General features: G+C 44.0%; 1 protein-coding gene across 1 annotated transcript in view; it reads right to left on the bottom strand.

Moving 5' to 3' along the window:
• CLVS1 (clavesin 1) overlaps positions 1-12,297 on the bottom strand; it is a 150,362-nt gene that overhangs the window by 16,299 nt on the left and 121,766 nt on the right. Inside the window, exon 4 of the mRNA XM_006019128.1 lies at positions 11,741-11,976. Within this exon, the coding sequence (XP_006019190.1) occupies positions 11,741-11,976 (236 nt within the window). The remainder of the gene's footprint in view (positions 1-11,740; positions 11,977-12,297) is intronic.

Genomic DNA, 12,297 nt, shown 5'->3' on the forward strand with positions numbered 1-12,297 from the left:
CATAAGGAAGAACTTGTTACTGTCCGAGCCCCCAAGGTTTGGAATAGACTGCCGCCGGAGGTGGTTCAAGCACCCATTTTGAACGCCTTCAAGACACATTTGGATGTCTAGCTTGCTGGGATCCTATGACCCTGATGACTTCCTGCCCCTGGGGCAGGGGGCTGGACTCAATGATTCTTCGGGGTCCCTTCCAGCCCAAATGTCCATAAAAATCTATGAAATCTAAAGTGCTCACTCTTCCCCCTGTGGGAGGAGGCAAGCACAGGCTTCTCTGCAGGGGGCTGGACTCAATGATCCTTCAGGGTCCCTTCCAGCCCTAGTGTCTATGAAATATATGAGAGGTAGTGAATATTGCCAACCCATGGTATCTAGGAGCATAGCTGTGGCATGGATGGACACAAATGTGCAGTGAAAAAGTGGCATAATCAAGGATAAAACACCAGTCTTTCAAGTCAAATGCTCCATCAGATGTTCTTAGTGTCTGTCACGGCGGGGTCCTATAGGAGGGCCATGATCTCCTTAAGGCCCTCTCTCCGTGCCAATTCGGCCCAAGGGCAACCTCTATTCTCAGCCGCCACGTCTTGCTGGTAAATATAATAGGGAGGCTGCCTTGCGTCTCCTTGGGCACGTAAACTCCTGGACCCCTCGTGGGTCTTATCCTGCACCCAAGGGTGCCTTGGGGCACCCTAGCCTTATGGGCTACGCGTGGCTCCTACCAACCCCTAATACCACGCTCCAAGCCTCGCTGATTGGATAGACGTTGTTCAGTCACAATACGCACCCACTTTCTCGGGTCCTCTTCTGTAATCTAGCCCACCCTTGGGCCTTCTCCGTATGTTTCTATACTAGTGCCCCTTCCTGGGCTCTCTCTAATACAGTGTCCTGCCCTGGGACTCTTGAGGCCCACTCTGGGCCTTCTCTACAATAGTCTAGTCCCCTTTTGGGACGTCCTCTTGAGCCACCGGTCTTTTAGGCCCACCACACTACTAACCTCTCGTTGGCCGGGCGCACTGTGCTGCTATCCCCTTTTCCTGGGGACCACCGCAGCACTGCCCTTCTCTGGGGCACTGTGCTGCTAACCCCTTTGGTCTGGGTCCACCGCAGCACCCTGCCCCTGTCCTGGGTTTTTTCTGTAGTGCTAGCCTGTTACCGGGCTCACTACACCCGTCCTGGGCTTCTCAATCTGGCCCCTCTTGGGTCTCTCAAACATTGCCCCTCTTGGGCCTCGCAATGGTCCCCCTTCTCTGGGACCTCCCAGGCCCCGCTGGGCTCCTTAATAATACCGCCCCCTGTTTGGGGCTCTCTATGCCCAGCCTGGGCTTCCTAATAAAATTGCCCCTCTCTTGGGACTTGCTGTGCCCACTCTGGGCTCTTTAAATGCCCCTCTCTGGGCTGGGGTCTACACATCCCGCAAGTTGCGCCCCTCACTGGCGCTAGGGCCCCCACACCACTGTGGGTCCCTTTGAGGATAATGCGCCCTCTTGGCGCTAGGGCGCCCCCACACCTCTGGGGTCCCTATGAGTACACTGCGCCCACTCTGGCGCTGGGGTCTCCCCACCGCTGGGGTTCCCCCCTAAGGCCTCCTCCAACCCCTTACAGCCTCACCCAAACCACCGGTGTAATGGCAACCACGCCAACGCAAAACACAAGCCTCTAGGCTATAACATAACTATAAGCCGCCTGGCTATAACTTAGCATCATGGCTCAAGCCTCCAGAGCTATCATGAGCTATACTTGCAATCAGGCTTCTACCCATAACTTGACTGAGAGAGCTCCTGCCTCTCCAGCTGCTGTCAGGGAACTGCCAGCCTAGCCTTGACTCTTGGCTTTATAGGAGCCAGGCCCTGCCCCCTACAGGCAGCTTGCCCCGGCAACTCGCAGCTGTGCTCATTATGTTCTGCCAGGGCTCTCTCTCTGGCAGTTTCTCCTCTCTAGGAGCAGGAGCACCGAGGTGCGCTGCGACAGTGTCCCATTCCAAACTCTACATTATTCTTTAACCTAATGCGGGGGCAACTGGTGCCTCTCAAATCTTGGGGGCCACCAGCAGGGCACAACTGGGGGGGAGGTCCCCCAGCTGGCTACCGGCGGGGAGTCCCCCAGCATTCTGCCATCGGCCGACATTCTGCCAGTGGAGCCAATTAGTGGGGAGGGGAGGGGGCACAAGCAGTCTCCATGTCCCCCTATGAGGCGGAGCACTTGCTGTTATAGTTTCATAGTAGCTAGGGTCAGGAGGGACCTGAACAGATTATCTAGCCTGACCCCCTGCCACAGGCAGGAATGAGCTGGGTTCACAAGACCCCAGACAGGTGATCATCCAACCTCCTCTTGAATTTGCCCAAGGTAGGGGCGAGGACCACTTCCCTGGGAAGTTGGTTCCACATTTTGGCCACCCTAACTGTAAAATATTGCCTTCTGATCTCTAACCTAAACCTATTCTCCACCAGTTTATTACCATTATTCCTCGCCACCCCAGGTGGTGCTGGGGAGAAAAGGGCTCTACCTATTTACTGTTGATCTCCCCTGATGAGTTTGTAGGCAGCCACCAGGTCCCCCCTCAGCCTCCTCTTGCTGAGGCTGAACAGGTTCAGGTCCCTCAGTCTCTCCTCGTAGGGCCTGTCCTGCTGCCCTCTCACCAAGTGGGTGGCCCTCCTCTGAACCCTCTCCAGGCTGGCCACATCCCTTTTGAAGTGCGGCGCCCAGTACTGGACACAGTACTCCAACTGCAGCCTGACCAAAGTCACATAGAGGGGGAGTATCACCTCTCTGTCAGGGGAGGCACCTGCACTCTCGGTGGGGGGGGGGGAGGAATGTGCCTCCACCCCTCTGCCCCTCCCTATCTATTGCCTGTGATCTAATCTCTAATCTCTTTGGCAAGCCAGTCCCAGTTCTTTGTCAGGTCTGCCTTTCCTCCCCCACCCCCATTGTACTTCAGTGTTTCCTAGTTCTAGTATCCCAGTATTCTCCAGTTCCCGAGTTACATGTTATACTTAACACATGTTAAATACACTTACAATGTGAGTCACCACACATTCAAGCAGTAAAACATATGCTTAGTGTGCTTGTATTATAGAAAAGTTAGGACTTGTTGATCAAGAAATATCTCCAGATTATAATAAGTAGCATGAATTCAGCTATCATCAGACTGATCCATGGAGATAATATGAGCAATTTACAATCCTCAGCTATCTGCAACATCAGCCAGGGACCCCTCTGCTATACCCAGGCTCCAAGTGGGACAAAGAAGCCTGGCTCTTTCACTTGTCAGGTTCCTCCTGGTTCAAATTGAAACCTAGGTGCCCCCAGCCCTAGCCCTGAACTGGTTCAAGCGTGGTGCTGTGCCAGGGTGGGACTGAGAGCTGTGTGTGTTAGCCATCATAGCAAACATTACTCAGAACATGTTCCAATTTTAATACTGTCCAGATTTAACATGCACTAAGTGTTCTGTAAATTCTGATGTTTGTGTTCCTCCACAGCTCGTTTGCAACTAGTCCCCTAATTCCATTACCAACTCCCAGTCTGTGTCCTTTGGCCAGCCAGTCTCAGCCTCCCCTTCACTCAAGCCATCCCATCCTTTCCTCCCTCCAGGGCTCCCAGTTCTGGTTCCATTACCTAAAAAGTCTCAATTTACTCTCCCTACTCCCAGTCTCCCTCTCCAACCCAGAGTCATAAATACTCCCCCCACCTTCCCCCTCTCACCTGACTCCTTGACCCAGTGACTCTTTTTACTGTCCCCAACTAGAACCAACTTCCAAGGGAAGTGGTGCTTGCTCCTACCCTGGGGGTCATCAAAAGGAGGCTACATAGACACCTAGCCGGGGCGTTTGACCCCAGCATTCTTTCCTGCCATGGCAGGGGGTTGGACTTGATGATCTGCTCAGGTCCCTTCCGACCCTACCAACTATGAAACTATGACACTAACTCTAGGCTCTCTTTCCATTCAAATCTTGCTACTTGAGTGCCAACAATGGAGGATCATTCAGAACAGAGCAGACAGGCTCTGTACTTTAAATATATGTGTCTGGCCCTATCTTAGCCCAAGATGCAATGAAAGGGGAAGTTTATTTTCACATGGGCTTGGAGCATTTTCAGCTTGGAGAGCATGGATTCTAGTGTTCACTATGAACTGTGAAGGGTGAGATCCAACTTCATTGATCTGTGGGAAGGATGCATGCATCATAGGCACTGAAGCCTGTGATTAGCTTGAGCACATTCAGGAATAATGGGATTTTTGGAGATGGTAGCCATGAATATTGAAGAAGTCTCTTCTGAGCATATGTGAATTGTGATTTTTTTCAAAAATACAAGGCTCTGTTTTTTCTGGTGAAATTAGGAATTCACTACATTGGCAGCACAGACCTGTTTATAACTTGTCCAAATTTGGGTGGCTTGTCATAGAGGCAAACCTACATGCCTATCTATGCCTTTCAGGTACCTGCTCCAAAGAAAAAGAGCATTTCAAAGAGAGGATTTTCCTCATCCTTGGTTTTGGAAACAACTAAACCATTTTGGCGGTACATTCCAAAAACACAATGTTAGCTTGAGGCAGACACCTAGCATGGGTAATTTAATCAGAAATGGTTAAAATTTGGCAGAGTTATAATGACAATCTTAAAAAGTAGGTCTAGAAAGGACCTCAGGAAGTCATCAAGTCAGCTCCCCTGCTCAAGGCTTTTCAGGATCTTCCCTATCCAAAACATCCCAGTTAATTTTTTGTTTGCTCTTAAATACTTCTAATGGGAGAGAATGACACGGGATGACAGCATAAGGCAAGACAGAAAAAGACATACATCTGGATACGTAACAAAAGACCTATTAGGTATAACAAGCATCATACAAGCCGTCTTAACCGACAAATTATAATGAGCGCTATTAATTTTGTAAGATTTCTTGTGAAATTTTCTGATGCCTTCCAGCAGTCCTCAAAGTCCGCAAAGTATAAGGAACTAGGGGTGGGATACCAAGATAAAATAAAGTACAACGTCATGGTATATCCCAAAGCCAACTAATAACATTTGTCAGCCACCTTATCCACTACTCTTGGAGTTCATTCCAGAACTGAATGCCTGCTGCTATAATTTAGGTGCTCCTGGAACATGGCTGAATTGTGCTTCACTTTCATGGTTTGTCTACTCGCCTGAATTTCCATAGAGCCTCTGATGCTCTGTGCTCATGTTTGATCTGCTAGACATACAGTTATATAAAGACAACTAGCCAAGAAAAATCCTACTGTCTGTTAGGTCTAGACAACCCACAACTAGGTGCAGAAATTACATTTAATTAATTGCTGCCTCCTAGCTAGACAAGCTGCTTATCTGCACTTAAACATCTTGTTTTATGCAACTGAAGATGAGAGCTTATAGTGGGACGTGTTACGCAGCCTCAATGAACAGATAGTGAGGTCACTATTTCTGCCTGCTTTCCTATAGCACCAATCACTATTGTGTGTGGGGAATGTGCACTTAGTGAAAACAGTAACATCCTGGAAGGACAGACATTTCTGTCTCACTTCATGTGTACTCAGGGTTCCTAATCTTGAGCTTTTTAAGGGTAAATCGTGGCCTGTTATTTTTTATCATACTTTTAAGAGCCTTTGTCATCTGATTCTTTAAAGCATTCTCTACTGTATCCCTGGCAGCTTGCCAAAGGTCATATATCATGGTGAATCAACAAGCCCCTTTCACATTAGTTTATGAAACTAGCAAAACACAGGCAGCAGCTGTAAAACTTTTTACTGTAATATTTTCAGCTTGTGCCCAGGACACCTGCTTTATTATTGCAGCTTGTCTCACTCTTTAACTGCTTATAGGGATGCATTTTCAAAAAGGAATTGAGTCATTCTCCTGTTTTTAAAAATAAAAAATGAAAAAATAGGAAAAAAATAAGGTGATTCCCTACTGGCATTATATATATTAGCCATAAAGCAAGAAGTGGAACTGTTTTAACTTCGTTATAATATTCCTTTTCTTTTAGTCCCCATTTGAAATGGAACAGCCTAATTCCTAATGAGTGAGTAGGACAAGGCAGTTGCTAGTCAGTAGTTTTCATGCATTTTCATAATCATTTTTATTTGATGGTATGTTACTGCTTCTGCAGTAATAGTTGCTGACTATCACTTGGCATGAAACATAACCTGCACAAGCAGAAGCCTAATTCCCATGGAGTTACATGCTTTAAACCTGGTGAATTTAGTGCCATCTTTAGGTACCTAAGTAATTTTGAAACCCAGGGCAGAATTAGATTGTTTTGGGGGTCTAAAATTTTCTTTTTCTGCAACTTAACATATTTGGATTTCATATATGGTGTAACCTTAATTATGAAGTTCCTGAAGTTGCAGTGCATTTGACCATGGGATAATTATATCATCTCTGCAATGGATTTTACTCTTTAATTTACTTGCTCCCTAACCATAACTTTATCGTAAAATGTTCTTTTTTGGAGGGAACATTAAGTGGACTATTATTTTATTATTTTTTTATCTCCTCTATATATTTCTAAGTGGTATTGAGTTTTCAAACCCATCTTGCTAGAAAGGTTTTTGTTGACATATGAAGAAGAAAGAGTGGAAAAGGAGCAGTCTGATGACAAAACTGTCCCAGTTACCTTGCTAGAAACAATCGCACCAGAAAATACTCTCTATTGCATTTGCCAAAGGCCTAGCTTTAGCTTGGAAGAAGCTCAAACCCCAGCAGCACAAGTCCCAGTTGCTGCTATAGTGAGGGGGTATACTGGGGACAGAACTGAATACCGGAAAAAAATGAGACTATCATGAGCTTAGGAAAAGATTACATACTGTTACTAAACACATGCAGGATAATGATAATGGTACTGGGAAAAGAGAAGCTCTTTAATTGAACTGAAACCCATCCTAACATCCTTCTTGATTGCAAATCAGTCTTTAATGTGTAGATCTTTTGCTCACTCACTGCTATTGCCTGCCTAAATAGGTATGGGTGATTATATCTGTTGGTCTATGGAAAAGATTATGGCCATGGTTATCTCTGCGTATGTGCCCATTGGGTTTAGTTAGTATAATCCATTAGATTACTTGCCCATAAAAAGTTCCAATCAATATGAAATGCAGAAGTTCATCTACTGGGCAACAGAGACCACAGCTAGAAGAACATCAGACCAATGTCCTGATCTCTGCACAAGCTTTCTACTAAACAGTCTAACTCAAGTCCTCTTAAATATTTAAAGCAGTTTATAAGATTGGTTCCAACTACCAGAGAGATTATTTCTTCCCCATCTTCAAAATCTTCCACAACATCTACATTGCACTATGATCATAAAACTCAACCAACCAGCTGCCTTATTGGAGACAAAAATTTCATAGGATACATTGGGAGCCTTTCCAAATAGAGAGAACTGATCCTGGGCCTCGTTTGTATAATCACTATAAAACTAATGACATCGTACTTTAAGATTGAACTGACTTCGCTATTGCTATAACGGTTTTCATATTTTGTCTTTGTATCTTTCAGTTTTCATAATCTTAATACACAGATACATTCTGAGTGTATTTTGTTGTTGCTGCTTTTTTTTTTGGCTATAGGACACTTTATCTGGTGTCATCAGCATTTTGGCAACAATTTCAAACCAGCAGTAGGACTCTACCTTTTTCCATGTCATAAGATAATTTTGAAGGATGGGCTGTGATTGACATAGTTGTGATTTTTTTTCTTAGTGGGGTGTGATGTGGTAATTACTTGAACCAGAACAAACAGCAAGCCATTTTAATGAAGGCCCTTTCTCCACCAATATATACACCAGGTCCGAAGACATTTTCAGGGTCATCCCATTGTGCAGGCTCAGTAACAATTTCTAGGCTGTTTTTTTTAATGTTTCCCCATCTACACAGGCTAGCATTTGCTGAAATAAACAAGAAGTTGCTTTTAAAGGCTAACCTTGTGCTGTTTCTAATTACTAAAAAAACCCCCCATCATGTGGCTGGAGAATAGGTAGTATTATGAAATTCATTGCTAATTACTCTTCAAATGAACATTTGAAATAGCACTGCAAGAGACATCCTCCTGGGTTCACAGAGTCTAAACACTTTTCATAAATGCATCAAGCTTTACTTTGAAACCAGTTAGGCTTTTTGTCCCCACTGCACCTGTTGTAGGACTGCTCCAGAACCTTACTCTGATGCTTAGAACCTTTCTTCTAATTTCCAGTCTTCCTTTATTTGAGGCCAACATTAAACCATCCAATAGCTTAAATAGTTCCTCTTCTTCCCTAGATTTTACTGACCTGATGCACTTATATAATCTCTATTTAGCTTTCGTTTTGCTAGAATGAACAAGTCAAACTGTACTGTACTGGTCTCGTCTGGTTATCCCAATACATTCTCTTCACTTCTTTCAGATTGAATTCTTCTTTCTTAAATATAGGTTCCAAAATTCTGCTCTCATTTTTTTGTACCTGAAGCAGATTTGGTATCTATTTCTTTTTCATTGTTCCAGAATCACTCTCCATCAATGTAGACTTCATGGAGTAGATTTTTATTTCCAACAGTATTTAGTCTGATATGCTTAATATGTATTTTCATGTGAAAATGCAAAGGTTATTTCATTAGACTCACAAAATCTCTATTTTCCTAAATACCAATATATTAGCTCCATTAAATGAAGAAAGAACTATTTTGGTTATTTGGTCTCTAATTCCATTATGTGGGAAGTTTCTTTCTGGTTTGTGGCTTTTGTCTTATTTTTTCTCACCATCGGCTATTAAAGCTCCCAGAGGAAAAGGAATAGCTATAATATTTCATATACAATAATTGTAGTGAGTGGTTTGTTATCAAGGATGACTTTAAATATTGTGTAAATCCCCTCCCTAGTTGTAGCATATATTCTATATTTATATAAAGATTTCACTTACTCTGTGTAGTCTTTACATATTGCTCAAGTGCTGTTGGTAATCAGTTCTCTGTTTCAAAATAGCTTTAGTTTGGCCTACAGTTCCCTGTCACTACATGCCATTTAAAGGTACCAGGCCTCTGATGCTCAAATTGCCCTTACAGTATCCCTAAATGCACAGACACTTGGTGACACAAACAGTGTTTAAAAGACAGTTTTAACTAACTCAGTGGCACTGTAGTGACAATAGCCAGGGAGCATTTATCCTACTTTGCATTTTAATTAGCCATATAAATAATGAAGGTCTTTATCTACACTATTTGTTGTTTTGGACAATTACTGGGCTTCATGTCTGAGAGGCAAGCATTCTTGTGGGCAATATCTTTTATTGGACCAGCTGAATGGTTTGTATAGACATAGGCAAGCTTTCAGATATCACAATTCCCTTCCTCAGGCCTCCCTTGAGATAGGACTCAATGTAGAAAAATTACTCAGTGAAATCATATAGTCTGTGTTGTTATATATGGTGATCAGGCTGGAGAGCCATAATCAGTCTTAAGCTTTCTGAACCTTTGAAATATCACTTTTATTCCTTTGAGGAAAGTGGCTTAGAAAAAGAAATAGTCCGTTCTAGTTATTGTTGGGGGGTTTTTTAAATCACATCTCCAAGCCATCAACAGGTATTAGTTAACTGAAAAATGCTAACCAAAACTGTCACAAATAAAAGACTAACAGGTATTAAGGAGAAGTAGAACATCTCTAAGAGACGGAAAAAAAAATTCACGAGGCAAAATTCCTGGGTATCACAGAAAGGAGGAAGATCTAAGATCTAGAAAGCACATACTACTATGCAGAAGACCTGTGAGGGGTGCTGGTTGTATAGGTAATAGGGGTGTGTGAAATGGGCTGTATTCGATTTGGATTCAGATTCAGCCTGAATTGGGGACAGTGATTTGAATCACTGTCTCCAATTCGACTAGGCCAAATCTGAATCCGAAGATTCAATGCTGATATGGAGAATCAGTGATTCGGCCATAGACACAGCTTGAAATGTTTTTTCTACATACCTCAAGGTACCAGACACAGCTCATGAATGTTGCAATGCTGGGGCAGATGGAACATCCCACGGGAGTGCAGGGGGCCCCCTGCATGCTTGGCGGTGAACCCAGAAGCGGACCAAAAGTACTTCTGGTCCACTTCTGGGTCAGCCGGAGAGCACACTAGGGGCCCCCCTGCTCCTCCAGCTCGGCGATGGGCCATGGGGGGAACCCAGGTGCCCCCGCCAGACCCAGGAGGCACCAGTTGCTGAGCCAGGAGCACGCGGGGGGGGGCGGCCGGGGGGGGGGGGGTGCAGTGCACTCCCTGGAAGATGCAGAAGCGGACTGGAAGTGCTGCCAAGCACGCTGGGGAGCCCTCTGCACTCCTGTGGGACACTCCATCTGCCCAGCATCACAGCATTCACGAACCACCTGGTACCTTGAGATATGTAGAAAAAACATTTAAAGCTATGTCTATGTCTGAATTGTCAAATCTCTCTGAATCTCTCCGAATCAATTTGGAGAGATTAAAGGGTCTGCTGATTCGATTCCAATTTGGAGATTCAGTCACCGAATTGGGTCGAATCTCCGCCGAATTAAATCAGGTACCAAAGCTTCGCGCAGCCCTAATAGGTAACCGGTTATCTGCATGCTCATGCCTCTATTCTGTAAGCAGGTAGTTAAGTTAACTTAATGCACTATGAGTAGATCCAAGTAAGTCAAGGAGGCTCCTCATAGTGTATAAATGTTATGAAGTGTGTAAGTTTTTTCACAAGACAGGTCAGAACCTAAATCTGAAGAACATGGAGTGTCTCTTCCTTGGGGATAATTTATTTTTTTCAAAGCTATTTTCCCTCTGAAATGAAAAGTGTTTTTAGATTAATTACTTGACATTATGTTTTGTCAATCGTGTCAGGTTTGATTTCATTGTAAGGGAATGATGTCCTATCCCCATAACATAGTGTGATGCAAGGCTGTGAGCAGTAACCTCATCAAATGGCAGCAACCAATTAAAGGATAGATGCAATCTGCATTAAAACAGTTTAGTGGAGCACAAGGCAAAGAGATTATGCTGCTGTGCAGCAGGTGAGGCCACTGTAATTATTGTCATATTCCTCAAGAGCCAATAAGCCCTGCCCTCATTGGCATAATTTAGGACGAACTCATACTCAAAAATCCACAGACACCCATAATAGTCATCCTAGTGCCCCTTTTCATCAAGCAGGGCAAGTTAGTGAGGTTTGTGAATGTTTAGAAGCTGTATTTAATCATCAGATCTAAAACCAGAGAGGGCTTAAAAGAAGAGCTTCACTAGCAAACCTAATAGTAGTAGGAAATGACTATAGAGACATCTGGGACAAGACTGGCCTATTCATCCTTTGCAGGGCAGCAGAGCTTGCTGTACACAAGCCACTGGTAGTACATTACAAGGAGATACAATCTGTCATTAAATGTGGGCAGCATGGACTGAAGCTAGAGCATTTAATGTGCAACAGAACAGAAACAAGCCTATATGATGGAGAATACCATAGGAAATGGCATTTCACTGTGATTTTTTTATGCAACGCATCATAGAGGGCTCATTAATTTCAACCTGTTTTTTTTACAATTGCCTATAATCAGACAAGTAATTATGGGTCTGTGGAGAAGCTTGCCTTTCACTGCCATGTAGTAATTGCAGCGCAGGTGAAGTGCTCTTACTTTTAGCTTCAGACAAATTAGCAGCTGCCTCCTTTTGAGTCAAGTTAGCCAACCATTTAGATTGGCAAGGAATAAATACATAACACATTGTATCAAACAATAAGATGGGGTTTGGAAGCCTGTTTAGCCCTAATGGCCAATTCTCACCTTTTCATGTGTTTTGGGGAGCACTCCCTCTCCAGGTTGGAGGATGCATGCTTCACGTGCATCGCGTTGTAGGAAGTGTGAGTGTATTCATTTTCATCACTGTAGTCAGGACCAAGTAATGTCCGAGCCCATGTTCCCATATCATAGGGAGGAAGCGTACCTCCAAATTCAGAAGGCAGGCATTCAGGGTGTATAAGCTGGTGAAGGCTGTTCAAATTGTTACCGTGGAGAAAGATCTTTAAAAAAAAAAAAAAAAAAAAAAGCGTCAAGGCATAGTTAATTCCTTAAAGCAGAATAATAATGTCTCTAGCACCCTAAGTTTACACTGCAGTTTACTAGAGGGTGTTTAAAAATCACTCAGCAGTATTCTAACTCTATTCCTACTAAAGTTAGTGGGGGTTAAGCACGTGATGAATAGAAGCACTATTAGGGTCAACACTTTACTCACATGTGGTGCACGAAACAATCTTTCCTCTAAAGACCTAATGGTAAGATTTGCCAGACAAAACCAAGGGAAAATGGCTTGTGGGAGGGGTAGTGCTGTGAAGGGGGGAAAG

The sequence above is a fragment of the Alligator sinensis genome, unplaced genomic scaffold (assembly GCF_000455745.1).
Source record: "Alligator sinensis unplaced genomic scaffold, ASM45574v1 scaffold860_1, whole genome shotgun sequence".
Taxonomy (NCBI): Eukaryota; Metazoa; Chordata; order Crocodylia; family Alligatoridae; genus Alligator; species Alligator sinensis.